The 15677-nt window shown below is 35.5% G+C and overlaps 1 protein-coding gene across 1 annotated transcript; it reads left to right on the top strand.

The window, feature by feature from the left end:
* The first annotated feature begins 3344 nt into the window (after positions 1–3344).
* LOC128222269 (angiopoietin-1-like) lies at positions 3345–12687 on the top strand. The gene is made up of 6 exons (XM_052931230.1): positions 3345–3967; positions 5716–5862; positions 9247–9380; positions 9507–9603; positions 10098–10262; positions 10803–12687. Exons 1-6 carry the CDS (start codon positions 3364–3366, stop codon positions 11069–11071), a joined length of 1416 nt encoding a protein of 471 aa, XP_052787190.1. The 5' UTR covers positions 3345–3363; the 3' UTR covers positions 11072–12687.
* Positions 12688–15677: the final 2990 nt, after the last annotated feature.

Genomic DNA, 15677 nt, shown 5'->3' with positions numbered 1-15677 from the left:
TATGTATTATGCATTTGTTTCTGGTCACAAAACTCTATTTAAACATCGATACTGTTTCAACAAATAAAACGTCTGCTTCACAAATCAATTCACAACATACAAATGAAGATAAATCATTAAGAAAAATCTGTATGTACAACATTCTGGCTGCAACTTGTAGCACTTTACATCTTTGCATTTCATGTTTGCCTTTAATTTAAACAGATTTCAGAGCAAATGATATCCAGGTTGCAGAATTCCAAGGAAATGTTGCAGATAAGCAGCCTAGTCCCGTCTGATTAGCACACATCTACACCGAGCCTGTATATTTCACACGTTTTCAACTGTTTTAGAATCTGCAGAAAATATATATATCATCATTTAACATGAGAGCACCGAAATATAGCGGCAATATGGATACCGAACCGCACACTAGGAAGTTTTGAACTTCAGTTACTTTCAAAATCTTTTTCAGTTTCAGAATGTTTTACTGAACTCAATATATTTTTTTTAAAAACATGGTGTAAATGAATACACTTTTTTTCGTAGAAATATCAGATCGTCTTCCATGATTTGTGCACACTAGGTGGTATTGCGTATTTTCTTAAACAACATTTTGTCAAAACAAATCTTTGGGATTTAATGTCAGCAATAGACTATACATGGAACAGATCATGGAGAAACAACCAGTTTGTCTGGTAAGACTCTAATTATGGAACAGGTCATGGAGAAACAACCAGTTTGTCTGGTAAGACTCTAATTATGGAACAGGTCATGGAGAAACAATCAGTTTGTCTGGTAAGACTCTAATTATGGAACAGGTCATGGAGAAACAATCAGTTTGTCTGGTAAGACTCTAATTATGGAACAGATCATGGAGAAACAACCAGTTTGTCTGGTAAGACTCTAATTATGGAACAGGTCATGGAGAAACAATCAGTTTGTCTGGTAAGACTCTTATTATGGAACAGGTCATGGAGAAACAACCAGTTTGTCTGGTAAGACTCTAATTATGGAACAGGTCATGGAGAAACAATCAGTTTGTCTGGTAAGACTCTAATTATGGAACAGGTCATGGAGAAACAACCAGTTTGTCTGGTAAGACTCTAATTATGGAACAGGTCATGGAGAAACAACCAGTTTGTCTGGTAAGACTCTAATTATGGAACAGGTCATGGAGAAACAATCAGTTTGTCTGGTAAGACTCTAATTATGGAACAGGTCATGGAGAAACAACCAGTGTGTCTGGTAAGACTCTAATTATGGAACAGGTCATGGAGAAACAATCAGTTTGTCTGGTAAGACTCTAATTATGGAACATATCATGGAGAAACAATCAGTTTGTCAGGTAAGACTCTAATTATGGAACAGGTCATGGAGAAACAATCAGTTTGTCTGGTAAGACTCTAATTACGGAACAGGTCATGGAGAAACAACCAGTTTGTCAGGTAAGACTCCAATTACGGAACAGGTCATGGAGAAACAACCAGTTTGTCTGGTAAGACTCTAATTATGGAACAGCTCATGGAGAAACAACCAGTTTGTCTGGTAAGACTCTTATTATGGAACAGGTCATGGAGAAACAATCAGTTTGTCTGGTAAGACTCTTATTATGGAACAGGTCATGGAGAAACAATCAAGTTGTCTGGTAAGACTCTAATTATGGAACAGATCATGGAGAAACAATCAGTTTGTCTGGTAAGACTCTAATTATGGAACAGGTCATGGAGAAACAACCAGTTTGTCTGGTAAGACTCTAATTATGGAACAGGTCATGGAGAAACAATCAGTTTGTCTGGTAAGACTCTAATTATGGAACAGATCATGGAGAAACAACCAGTTTGTCTGGTAAGACTCTAATTATGGAACAGGTCATGGAGAAACAACCAGTTTGTCTGGTAAGACTCTAATTATGGAACAGGTCATGGAGAAACAATCAGTTTGTCTGGTAAGACTCTAATTATGGAACAGGTCATGGAGAAACAACCAGTTTGTCAGGTAAGACTCTAATTATGGAACAGGTCATGGAGAAACAACCAGTTTGTCTGGTAAGACTCTAATTATGGAACAGGTCATGGAGAAACAACCAGTTTGTCTGGTAAGACTCTTATTATGGAACAGGTCATGGAGAAACAATCAGTTTGTCTGGTATATGGTGGGCAAGCCATGAACAATCCTAATCAAATATTACTTCAGTGATAAGAAAGACATGCACAAATACGAATCATCTTCCTTGTTATACAGCCATGGTTCAAAGTTATATAGACTGCACCAAAGTAAACATTAAAAACTTTCACAGCACACTACAATACAATACACACACAAAAAAAACGTAAGGAGATTATATCATAGATATAATTTATAGTCATTATAATATGTTTTCTGAATTGTATGTCCTTAAATACATACATTGATAGTAAACAATAAAAACTTTCACAGCACACTACAATACAATACACACACAAAAAAACGTAAGGAGATTATATCATAGATATAATTTATAGTCATTATAATATGTTTTCTGAATTGTATGTCCTTAAATACATACATTGATAGTTTTTATTCACATTTATATTTCGATCGGTTAAAAGTTCTTTCAACAAAGAATAATTTTCACACATTTGTCTGTTTATAAGAATCATATTTATAAGTGTTGCTTATATCAGTATAAAGTTTACATTCAGGAAAAATTGATACTTATCACCAATCACATGATGCGCATATATAGCGAACAACCCTTTTTATAATGGGATAATATTGGTTTCAAATGTGTTAGATAATACCGTTTATATTTGAAGTATACGTACGCGTATATGAGGAAACATAAGTTAACAAACAATCAAGTGCCTCAAGTTTTCCGCCGTTGAACACTTACAAAACATTAAGAGAGCTCTTAAGCTGACGTGCATATTTGAGATTCATCCAAGCACGTTTTGTAAGTATTCAGTATATATTTATAATCATGTATAGAGCCACACCAAGCCGAAAGGGGTCTAGTTGTATTACTTTGCTTGTTTACAAGTGCCTTGATTATCATGTTGTGTGTAAGATTAAGTCCTCGTAATGATATGTAAACTTGGACGTAAAGATAAACCAGCTTTTAAATAAGTTGAGTTGAGTGTACTTTAAATCGCCAGTGTTTGGTATTAGTCGCCTCAAATATGTTAACAAAGGGTCAACTATCTTGAATATGCTACGAACGAATTACGTAATCCTTTGTGTGCCGCAATTCGGTTTTAGTCACAGTTAATCATGACGTAATATTTTCCTATAACATCAAATTTACTATCAGACTCTGTTTTTGCTTGACGCGGTTCATGATAAATTCAGAATTTAACTCTCATTTCACTAGAAGATTTCACCATGGCTGTGTGTAAGGCAAATATGCTATTTGTGATACTAACAAGTTACACGGTGCTGTTTAACCGATGTGCAAATACCAATGAGTTGTTGATGCAAACAGCGTCCAAAGTATTATCGCTTGATAACGAATTCGGTAAACTAGATACCGAATTCAGGAAATCCCTTACCTCGCTTGATGAAAGAATGGACAATCTGGAGATTAAACTCGAAAACTCGCTGACAGACTTGCAGACGCAGTTAGCGGAAGGGCTGAAACGTATTGCAGAGACACAGAAAAACTGCGAACCCAAACTAGGTGAAATTACAAAGAATATTCCGTCGACAATTTCCAACACCGTGACGCAAATGGTAAAGTCTCAATACATTGCAATAAATACTGCGATGAAGCGGGAAAAAGTGGCTTTATTGAGTTTGAAAACTGAAATGAAAAACCATATGAAGAAAATAGATGACGAGTTTGAAAATGCGCAAAGTAGTTTGGATGAGCGTTTGGCAAATCAAACAAAAGCACTGGACATTAAGTTTGAAAGACAGTCAGAAAGTTACAAGTCGTCATGTGATTCAATTAAGTCGGATGTTAGCAGTCTTACGAGCCAAGTATACACAATCGAAAAAATGCTTCCAGGTAAACATTTACATTGTTATCTCAGATATATAATGAACAATCTGTCATATATAAGCGCATGTCATAGTCGTGGGGAGTATCTATTATTACGTTGAAAACAAGAACAGCACCTGTATTATTGATTTTTTAAGTAAATTGAAAGATGCTACACTGTAAAAACATGGTTTTATAATGATGTATTTTTAATCAAGAACTCAAAACATATTTTTTTTATATCATAAATAGTAATTTAATCATTTGCAGCGTTAAATACCCGAAACGTCGCTATATTCTTAGTTTCAACTGTATAGCTTAATGTTTCTACGCAAAGTTATTACACTGATTATTTTTAGAATATATCATGGTGGTGAGTTATTACAATTCAGATCGGTGATCATTTGAATTGAAACATATATGGGATATATAGGCGAAATTATGATAGGGTGCTTTTCTAGTGACCTGTTTCATGTCGAGTTCAATATGTAAACACGTATCCGTCGCAGTTCTCGATGGATAATTGTTTTCTCACCGAACGAGAAGTATTGAAGGTTACCATAAAAGCGTCATGTCGTATTATTCCATTTATTATGTACCTTATAATTGTTTCGTTTTTATTTTTCGGTTTCAATTTGAAACAAAGTTACCACTATCTGTCAAATGTTTCAATATGAAATGGCTTGCGCATACTCTAACGAAACAAGTCAGAAGTTACAAAATAAGAAAAAAATGTCTTGTATCTCAGCAAAATAAAAAATGCTAAAACAATTATAAAATGTCACAGCACAGAGGAATAATTAACATAACTTATTTTATGAGTTTAAACAATTCTTCATTTCCTGAAGAAGGAACGCGGTAGTAAACATAAGTGAACGTTCATAGCTTTTTTGACGATCATTTATATGCAGAATAGATTGAAGTCCGTGAATATATCACTATTACCATTTATGGCGCGTATACGCCTTCTTCTTTGCATTAGCAAGCTGCTCACATTACTGATTATGTTGCAACTTATGATATTTGAATCTTCGAGTTGTCTTAATGGATCGAAAATGTCTCTGATTCGTGCTGAACCTCATGTTTCATTTTTGAATACTACACTTTTGAATATTTACATACAGCTGAAATAAGTAATGAATGTTATGTTTCTCAAATTGGACAGGTTTTACCAGTTGTTTTTGTTACACTATTTTTAGCGACGCGAAAGTAGTTTCTAGACTACATACCGTACTAGCATGATACGGACGTATGGTGAAACGGATTTTTCAATACGGCTTGCGATATTTTCACTGTTGGATTTGGAACCTTTCGGAAATAGATAGGCATATATTAAAAGAAATGACCGCAATTGTTTTTGTGGACAAATAATATAAAGCGCGCTCTTGTTTTCATACGGCTGTATGGTAACAAAAGCGCGCTTTATAGAATTTGCCCACGTGTCTTTACATATAGCTCTTGTATGCCGTATTTTTGAGACATTCCCCAAATCTATGCCAAATTTTGGTAACGAGTTGGTTATACCTAGTTCTGGATAGTAAATTGGAACGTCTTCTACTGATTTTGAACATATAATTTTGTCCTCATCAAATAACAGAATCAGAATAAGCATGCATAAGCAAATAAGTATGTATTTATATATAAAGGGGTTAACGACTTTGAACGGTAAACGAAATAGAAGTTCACCAGGGTTGAATCTAGTTATCCCTTACACTTGTCTGAATATTTAACAATAATTGCGCAATTACAGATATTGATAAATTTTCTTCTGCTAGTGGACGGACAATATGGACATTGGATGGGATGGACGAATTGTGACACCCTTTGTGAGAGAGGGAAACAATTTCGAACACGAGATTGTAACAACCCTACCCCACTATTCGGCGGGGCCAGTTGTTCGGGAGAAGGGCTAGAAATCCGAGGTAAGAATTGTGTTTGATCTTTTATTAACTAAATGATAACTTGAATGTTTATGCTGAAATCCTGGTAAAATTATTTTGGTAGCTATATTTTAATTTCATTACATCCACTTAATGGTAATCTCCGTTTCCCTGGTAATGGTATTCTTGGTAATTTTTAAATTCAGTACATGCAACTTATGCTAGCCTCCATTACCCGGGAAATGGAATTATTCATAGTTAAAAAATAATCACATCCACTTAATGCAAGGCTCCTTTGCCTTGGTAATGATCTTCTTGCATTTAAAAAAAATGATTACACTCACCTTATTCTAGCCTCGTTTTGACTGGTAATGGTATTTTGAAAACGTTAAAATTCAGTACATGCAATTTATGCTAGCGTCCGTTGCCCTAGGAATGGTGTTTTGATAGTCTTCAAATGCATAACATCCTTTTTATGCTACCCTTCTTTGCCCTGGTCATGGCATTCATGGTAGTTTTCAAATGAATTTAATTAACTTCATGCTAGCCTCCGTTGCCCTTAAATTGTTGTCTCGATAGTTTTCAAGTTCATAACATCCACTTTATGCTACCTTCCTTCGCCCTGGTAATGGTGGTCTTGGTAGTTTTCAAATACATTACATCCACTCTATGCTAGCGTCCGTTGAATATGATGGTCTTCTTGATAGTAATCTAATTCGTTACATCCACTTTATGCTAGCCATCAATGCCCTGATAATGGTCTTCTTCACTGTTTTCAAATACATTCCATCCACTTATGCCAGCCTCAGTTTCCCTGGTCATGGTCAGCTTGATAGTTTTAAATGCATTACATCCACTTTATGCTACTCTTCGTTGCCCTGGTTATGGTCTTCTGGAAAGTTTTAAAATGCATTACATCCACATTATGCATGCAAACGGTTGCACTGTTTGTGATATGGTGTCGTTCCTAGTGATATGGGAGTGTTTCATGCGATTTTGAAAATGATAAATCTGTGTTGTTGATAGTGCATAGGCGTTGCTGGTGATATCGGGACGTTGCTGGTTATGTGGGGCGTTGCTGGTGATATTTGAACGTTGCTGTTATATGAGAGCGTTGCTGGTAATATGATGGGCGTTTGTGGCGATGTTGGAGCGTTGCTGGTAAATTTGCGGGAGTCGTTGCTGGTGATATTTGTGCTCGGCTTGTCATAAATGCGCGTTGGAACTAATATGAAGGCGTTGCTGGTAACATTGAGGCGCTACTTGTGATATGACGGGCGTTTGTGTTGATGATGGGACGTTGCTGGTAATTGGGGGACGTTTCTGGTTATATTTCAACGTTGCTGATATAAGGGTGGGAGGGGGCGTTGCTTGTGATAAATGTTGGTTGCCTAAGATACAGGGGTTTTGAAGGTTTTATTGGTTATAGGTGATATAGGACCTTGCTGGTGATATAGGGGCGTTTCTGTAATGATTAGGGCGTTGCTGGTGATATGTGGGACATGCTGGTGATATGGGGCGTTGCCTGTGATATGGAGCGATGCTGGTATTAGTATGGCGTTGCCGGTCACATGGGGCGTTGATGGGATTTTTTAAGAGTTGCTGGTGGTATGGAGCGTTGCTGGGATTATTAGGGCGTTGCCGGTCACATGGGGCGTTACTTGGATTATAAGGGAGTTACTCGGATTATTAGGGAGTTGCTGGTGATATGTGGGATATGCTTGTGATATGGGGCGCTGCTGGAGACATGAGGGCGAAGATGGTGATTTGTTGGCGTTACTTGTGTTATGGGGGCGTAAAAGGTGGAATGGGGGCATTGCTGGTGATATGGGGCGTTGCTCGCTATATGGGGCGTTGTTGGAGTATGGATAAGTTGTTTATTTCTTTTGTCGTTGCTTGTATTATTGGGACGCTTCTTGTGATATGAGGATGCAAGTCATATGGGGGAATTACTTTAGATTTGGATACTTTGCCGATGATATGGAGAATATACTGGGGATATGGGGGCGTTGCTGGTGATATGAGGGCGTAAATGGTGATATAGGGAAGTTGTTTGTAATATAAGGGAGTAGATGGTGATATAGGAGCGTTGCAGGGGATAGAGTGCTTTGCAATTTAGATTTGAGCTTTGCAGGTGATATGGGGGCATTATTTGTGATATGGGGAAGCTGCTGGTGAAATTGTGGCGTTGCTGGAGAAAAGGGGGCGAGCAAGTTATGTACGGATCGTTTCAATGAACAGTACTGCAAATATTAGTTATGCTATAGAACTCATATGCTAATGTAGGTGCTACTTGTGGTCTGACGTATAGGGTAACAAATCGTGCTGCGTCTAAATTTAGGTACATGTACATTAGAAACGGTTAATCCGAACACCATTCATCCGAAATTTTTGCTTTTTCGAATTTATATTTTGGTCTCGATTTTCTTTCTTTATTGTTCAATCAAGATTTTCATCAATAATCCGAAATCGCTCTTTTGAAGTTTAAATTACGGTCACGAGTCGGTATTTACACTTATTTATCAATCAATGTTTTGAGCTCGATTATCTCATTTTTTTCACACGATTAACAAACATCGACGTCTGATAATGAGCGATATATTGGTGGAATAGTTTTTATATATTTGCTGTTTTGCACAATCCGAATATCGTGGTGGATCCGTGGTATATTGGTAATATAACTTGACTGCCAATCCAGGGGTCGCAGGTTTGTTTCCCCACCGCACCACTAAGAAAATACTTCCGGTAGGGACGTTAAATTGGGGTCCCGTGTGACAGTGCTTTGCACTGGTGCACGTTAAAGAACCAGGGTAGCTCCTATCTTGGTTATATTCTGGTTGTGCACTTTGCTCCAAAAGTAAAACTTGACTGACAATCTTATCGGAGCACTCGCCGAATAGGCAAGGCCCGATTGCGAGTATATATTTTTACACACATCTGAATATCATTTGAAATATCCCCAACCCGGGCGTATGTCTGGATCGGAAGTGAATAGGAAGGGTGTTGAGCGGCTACATATTTCAAAACCTTGCAAAAGGAAGTATGACAACAAAGTGCAGCGAGAGATCACACCATTCTTTGAAAAATAACCCGAACTGTACTTAGTTAACTAATTTTAAGGGCATTATACTGAAAGATGTAACAGTTTGTAACGTGTAGCCGAGATTACAATTTTGAAGACTAAATATATTACGGCATCAGTAATTAACAAACGCTGTCATCTTCTAATAATTGTTAATCTCATATATCGTTAACCCAAAGTTTTTATCTGGGCCCCGACTACTAGTTTAAATGTGATGCGTTTCTGATCATTTAGGATCATCAAACACGTCAGAATCATTCCGTTGCTTTCAAGCAGAGTATTTTGTTTTAATTATTTAGTGTATGTCTAGAATCTATCTTTAAGGATTAGTTCTTATTTTCCAGCTTTTGCTGACTGTTCGGAAATAAGGCAGAACCTCGGCAGAGTTCCCTCTGGCGTCTACCATATCACAACATGGAAAACAAACCAGACTGCTCCTGTGTTCTGTGATATGGACACTGAACAAGGAGGCTGGACCGTGAGTGTTGATATTACAGTGCATTGGTCATAGTATTTACTATTTCAATAAGATCATTGTGTTTTATATGTAGAGTATATTACTCAGTCAAGAGACATTGTGGCTTTACCTCTTTAACGATTGTAGGTGTTTCAACATCGTGTGGACGGAAGTGTGGATTTCTATCGCAACTTCTCCTCATACGAGAATGGGTTTGGATCTCTGCAGGGCGAATTCTGGTTGGGTATGTCAGCTAAGTGATGAAAAAAATCATATGTATATGTGTTTTTTTTTAATTTCGTTGCGACTCTTTGATGAAAATTTGATAAATGTTTTTACCTCCGGATTTGAATATTGTCTTAACATTCCAGATGTTTTTAAATGAAGATCATTTAATATCACATGACTCGACCAAATAAGTGGATTGTTTGACGATATTGGTGTTTTTATAACATATTGCTGATTTTCATATAACATTGAACCGTACTAATTCTTATTCATTATTCTTCACACAGATGCCATGAAACACATAAAGAATTAAATATAAATAATTTGCTAATTCTTTAATTTTCACTTGGTAATATCAATTCATAGAAGAACAATTTTCACATATATTTCATTTGAATAGCTCCCAATTGCTGAGTATTATAAGTATAGCGTGAAGAAAAACAAATGAAAAATGATATAAAAGACCAACTGGCAACAAATAAATCTGATGCAAAAAGCTTTATTTCTCAGGTCTGAAAATGATGCATGAGATGACATCCCGAACAACACATGATTTAAGAATTGACATCACACACGCAGATGACAGCCCCGCCTATGTCGTATACGCTGGCTTCAGTGTTGGAGCCGGGTCTGATTATACCCTTCATATTGGAGATTCACGAACAGAAATGGGACGTAAGTATACATTAAATTGTGATTAGCGGTAAAAAAGTACATAAAGGTTAGATAATGATAATTCAAATTTTGTAAAAAGCATTGGAAAATATTTTATTATAATAAACGATTGTTGCGATGTCGCAATTTGACTATGACTATACCATTTTACCTTATTGATGTTTTACTGCTCCGAAAAGCGTAGGAAACAAGTTGTTTTTATTTTGTATTCAACACTCAAATTGACACAATGTCAATATCATTTGAAAACTGTGTCAACAAGTTGAAATACAATTTACGAAGTAATCATGTTGTTATATTATTTTGTATCATTTTATTTTGTAGCTTTTAATATGTAATAAAAGATTCTAATTCGCATGGAAGTAAATTATGCACCGTAACACACTCTGTGTAAACATTAAACTTATATGACCATTATGTCATAGCAACACTAGTTCAAAGTAAACGTTTACATTGCCACCTTTAAAATAAAACATAACAATTGCAGTACATTTGCAAACAATTAACATGAGTTTAATGAATTCAAATATTAATGTTTAGTTGCAGTGCGTCCGAGTGGGTATGAAACGTTTAATACTTACGCAAAAGGTTCTGCCTTTTCCACATTTGACCATGAGAATGACAGTTGGGGCAGTTATTGTGCCGTTTACCATCATGGAGCATGGTGGTACAGGGGCTGCACCTATATGGCGAACCTGAATGGCCTGTACTACACACCCGGAATGCATGTCGGAAACAGAACCGCTATGATTTTTGACAGTAAAGAATCTTTAAAAACTAGCAGAATGATGTTCAGACCTTCTATGTAGTCATCATTTGACCAACAAGTGTTTTTTTTCTAGCTAAATATTAGTTTACATTCAATTATGAATTGTTGCACACGCATTTAATGATAAAGGAACAAATTTTACATTAAATTTAATTTAAAGTTAGAAGTTTTGTTCTTAATATTTTTTTTATAAAATGACAGATGTTACTTCATATTGCCACATGTTTATTTAAAGGTTAAATATGTAATACCAATAAGGTTGAATCAGTGTACCACTTTTGTGCAGTTGTCCTCTGTATACTGACCGGCGAAATAACCTAACCTCGAGGCTCTAAAAATTCGAGCCAAGCGGGAATGCTTACCTTCAGTATAAAGACGTCGGTCTTTTACATCCAAATCATGCTAACAAGGAATTCGAGCCAAGCGATCTCGAGCCAACGAGATTCGACTGTATATATGGAGTTTGTATATACTTGTCAGATATTAATATGGTTACTTTTTTCTTTTGAATAGCCATATGTGTATGCATTAGGATGATTGTGTTTGACCAAAGGCGTGTATTTGCTGCTATTGCTACTAGCCTGAAATTGAAACTTTAAAGACATTTGGCGATTTAGGTATGACATCACCATACTCTTTTTGAATAAGAATATACATTTTTTCTGTACAAAAATCATTGGCTAGATTTAGAACCTCTAGTCATAAACTCCATTCTAAAATTGTTCGATTTTATATTTTTAATAGAGATAATCGCGTCTGTATTTATTTTTATTGGACAAAGACATAATTGTTATTGAAGATGAATACATAGTATTTTTAAGTGTTCAAGACTTAATGACATTCGCGAAAATTATTTGTTTTCTAGGTGTCATAGAAATACCGACAATGTTTATTTCTATAATCTGATTGCATCGGAAAATGTTCCCCATATTAAATCCACTTCTCTTTTCGTTCATAAACTCATGTTAGCTGTAGATAACACTTAACTTTTTTTAACCAAGAGACACAACTCGTATTTAGTTACATATGTGCATTTTTTTATATTTGATTTGCATTTTAACATGTATTATGGGCTGAATGCCTTTTTTAAATAATATGTCGTTCGTTCGTTATAGGAGTAACTGGTGGCTGCAAATCTAAATAAATTAAAAAAGTCAATATGTACACAGTTGAAAACAAATGTTAATCAACATGCGATAACTGAAAGTAATCCCTTTCATTTTGTAGTTTTTGACATGTTTTTGTACACCTGTGACATAGTGAAAATAAATTAAAAAGTTGAATTTGGTATATCCACCAAATATATGTACAAACCCTTTTATAATAAAAATCCGACTCAAGGGCAACACGATATTGACCAATTGAAACATTTTTATAAATGATAAGATTACTTAAGTGTTACTTTTGAATGATTATCAATAACTTGCTTCTCATCTTGAACTTGAGTAAACTTCGTTTCGTGGCGTAGTGTTAATAAATATTGGCCTTTGTGCATCTTTATTTTGCTAACAAAATTGGCCGTAGTTATTTTGCATCATTAAATCGATTAGTTTTATGTTATATTGTTGTTGTTTTTATTTTATTCTGCTAGTTTTACTGTTCGCGTTGAAATTTCAAATGATTGTTGTTTTCGTAAGTCCATGCTGGCAGCTCTCTAACTTTGCCTGGTGATAGAAAATCGTTAACAAATAATTCTGGAGACGTATGTTCATACAGTAGACTGGAACCCTGATACTCCTGATAACATATTTTGAAGAAGTAGTCGTCCGCATTTAGATATGAACATATTGGAACATTCAATATCAGGCACATCACTACAGAAGTTACGATTGAACTTATCATATTTAGAAAATATTCCTTCAAGCTGCTTAAAATGGTGTAAGGGCTGTTTTGTGTTATCGAATACTAAAGATGCACTCTAACTCCCCAAAATAGACAGCAATTAATAATATTGTTTTAATTTTCCAAAAAAAGAGGAATACATGTCGAAAATAATGGTTCTTATGGAGGATATCGAGTTTACTTTGACAGCAATGAGCATAAAACACGGTATTTCAACCTCATGAGACTAAAGTAAACCGCAGTAAATCTTTAAACATTCACCAATTCTTTAATGGTTTTGCGCTTTCTGCTATTAAATACACGGTTACAAACTTGTTATCAGTAACTAATATTTCCATAAATGCATTTTTTAGTAAGTAGTTAAGGGTTTATCAGTCAAAATTGATGTTTGTTATACATGTTTATTTTTTTTTTGAATAAGAGTGTCACTTTAACATAATGATGTATAAGACGGGCGATATCAGGCAGAAGAATGGTGAAGTGGAGTAAGCGATGCTATAGAAATAAAAAGAAGGATGAGACGGGAAAAGCTATGAGAGTGGGGGGAGAGGGCAGATCAGGTCAATCGTGGATTTTAGTTTGTTCTTATTAATGTAGGAAATCAGAAACGTTTAGTTTGTCGAATATAGAGCTGAACAGGCTTGAACAGCACTGTATGTGTTTGAAGAATGGGCTCCCCTGATCCAAAAGGTTATGTTTGGATAACTGGTCAAATGAGCATGATATAGCGGAAAGGTAAAGCTGAACTGGTACGTACCCTTATCGCAATGCAATTATTTATAGTACAACATTATGTAACGAAGTCTTCAGAATTTTCGTCATTGCCTTTGATAACAAAATTATTATGATTTCAACCGCATAAATCTAGTTTCTCTTTAGCGCCCGTAAGTATTCCTTAAAGTAACTCTCTTATTCAAAATCAATACATACACATGTATTACAGAAATAAATTTTAAATGATAAACCTTTTAATATGCTAAATAATGCAATAATGGGAATTGCTGATAACTGATAACAAGACTGTTAATAGCTGAACACGTAGAAAAAAATGATTTATTGAGTTATTCTTAATTTAAAAAAAAAACCCACATAACATGTGGTCATTTCAAAAATATATATATAGAGTATATCTGTTTATTTCAGTGTAGGGTCGTATTTTATTTCACAAGTGTCATAGACAAACATATTATCACGGGTGAAATTAAATATGATCGTTTATGCTTATTTTCGGAGTTTTATTAGGCAAATTTCAATGTCAATGCCAATTTTCCATTTCCGGTTTGTGGAGTAAAAGTTACCTGATATTCTTTTATAGCAAATTTTTCGCTCTTTTTAAGTGCAAAAACTTTATAAATATAAATTAAGTATTATTACTTTTTATTTTAAAAACATAACGAAAACACATTAATATTAAACAGGTTACATAACCAATTGACTCTTCTCCATTTATTGAATGAACATTGTAAAGGTCGAATGTGTTAGCAAAACAATTGCGGGAAATCATTGGATATGAAATAGGTTTCTTCGTTAAAGAGTTACTATCTTGTTACATTGATATTCAGTCATCACACTGTGCCAGAGACCAGTCTGATTCGCTCGAAAAGTAAGTTCGGTAAGTTCGTATCACATATCATAACGACAAACAGATCAAACCATATTTGAACAATGGTATAGCAGTTTATTTATGTTCAAACAGTTGTTTTCGGCTGTTATCTGTTTGGGATGAAAGCAAATGTTAGAACTTTTAGCCACAAAGTTCAAGAAAACGCTTAAAAAACGGGATTACCATTTTCCTAATAAACGGTAGGTTGTTTCCAAATATATCTTTATTTAAACTTATGTATCCTTTTCTTTTTGGCGGCAAAAAAATCTTGTTCAAAGTGAAGTGTTCTGTTTTGATCAAAGGGAAGTAACTACACATGCATTTAAAAGTTGTTATTTTATTTGGTAAAACTTCATATACCATTGAATAGCATGAACGAAATATATACTAAATTTCAATAAACAATCATACAAGAAAACTGTTACTCGTAATTCAGTGCCTTTCTGAGTGCATTTAACATTAGACATGAATGTCAGGTCGTCCATCGTTAGCCAGTGCCCTTTGGCGTTCTTATAAAATACAACACGAATGCATGGTCATCAGAACACGAATGCAAGGTCATCACTCGTTGTCTTGTTGAGTGCCCTCCTGCGGTGAAACCACATGGAACACGAATGTAAGGTCATCAGAACACGAATGCAAGGTCAACACTCGTTGTCAAGTGCCCTGCTGCGGTCATCAAATACGAATGTAAGGTCATTGCTCGTTGTCAATCGCGTTCCAGTGGTCATACTACATAAAACACGAATGTAAGCTCACCTCTCGCCCTCGAGTGCTCTCCTCTGTTTATACAACATACAACACGGCAACAAGATAATTATTCGTTATTCATTTCTCTTCTGCGAGCTTTCAAAAAGCATGGTCATCAGAACACGAATAAAACATAAACATAAAACACGATTGTAAGGTCAGCATTCGTTATCCAGTGCCCTTTTACGATTACAACATAAAACAGGAATGTTATTCCTGCATTCGTCATCCAGCGCCCATACAACAGAAACACAAATGTAAGGTCATCACTTGTAATCCAGTGCCCTCCTGCGTTCATACAACAACAAACACAAATGTAAGGTCAACGCTCGTAATCCAGTGCCCTCTTCACACAACATGAACTACGAATGTAAGGTCATCACTAGTTAACACAATTTAATGCCCTCCTGTGTTCATACAAAATAAAATACGAATGTAAGCTCACCACATG

Source organism: Mya arenaria, chromosome 16 (assembly GCF_026914265.1).
Source record: "Mya arenaria isolate MELC-2E11 chromosome 16, ASM2691426v1".
Lineage (NCBI taxonomy): Eukaryota > Metazoa > Mollusca > Bivalvia > Myida > Myidae > Mya > Mya arenaria.
This window is presented reverse-complemented; position numbering and strand designations above follow the sequence as displayed.

What these genes read in the sequence shown, in the direction of transcription:
- LOC128222269 (XM_052931230.1), top strand. Translation starts at nt 3,364, where the DNA reads ATGCTATTTGTGATACTAACAAGTTACACGGTGCTGTTTAACCGATGT. An exon ending in AGAAGGGCTAGAAATCCGAG is followed by an intron (nt 5,863 to 9,246) that starts GTAAGAATTGTG and finishes CTTATTTTCCAG; the next exon opens with CTTTTGCTGACTGTTCGGAA. An exon ending in GCAGGGCGAATTCTGGTTGG is followed by an intron (nt 9,604 to 10,097) that starts GTATGTCAGCTA and finishes TTTATTTCTCAG; the next exon opens with GTCTGAAAATGATGCATGAG.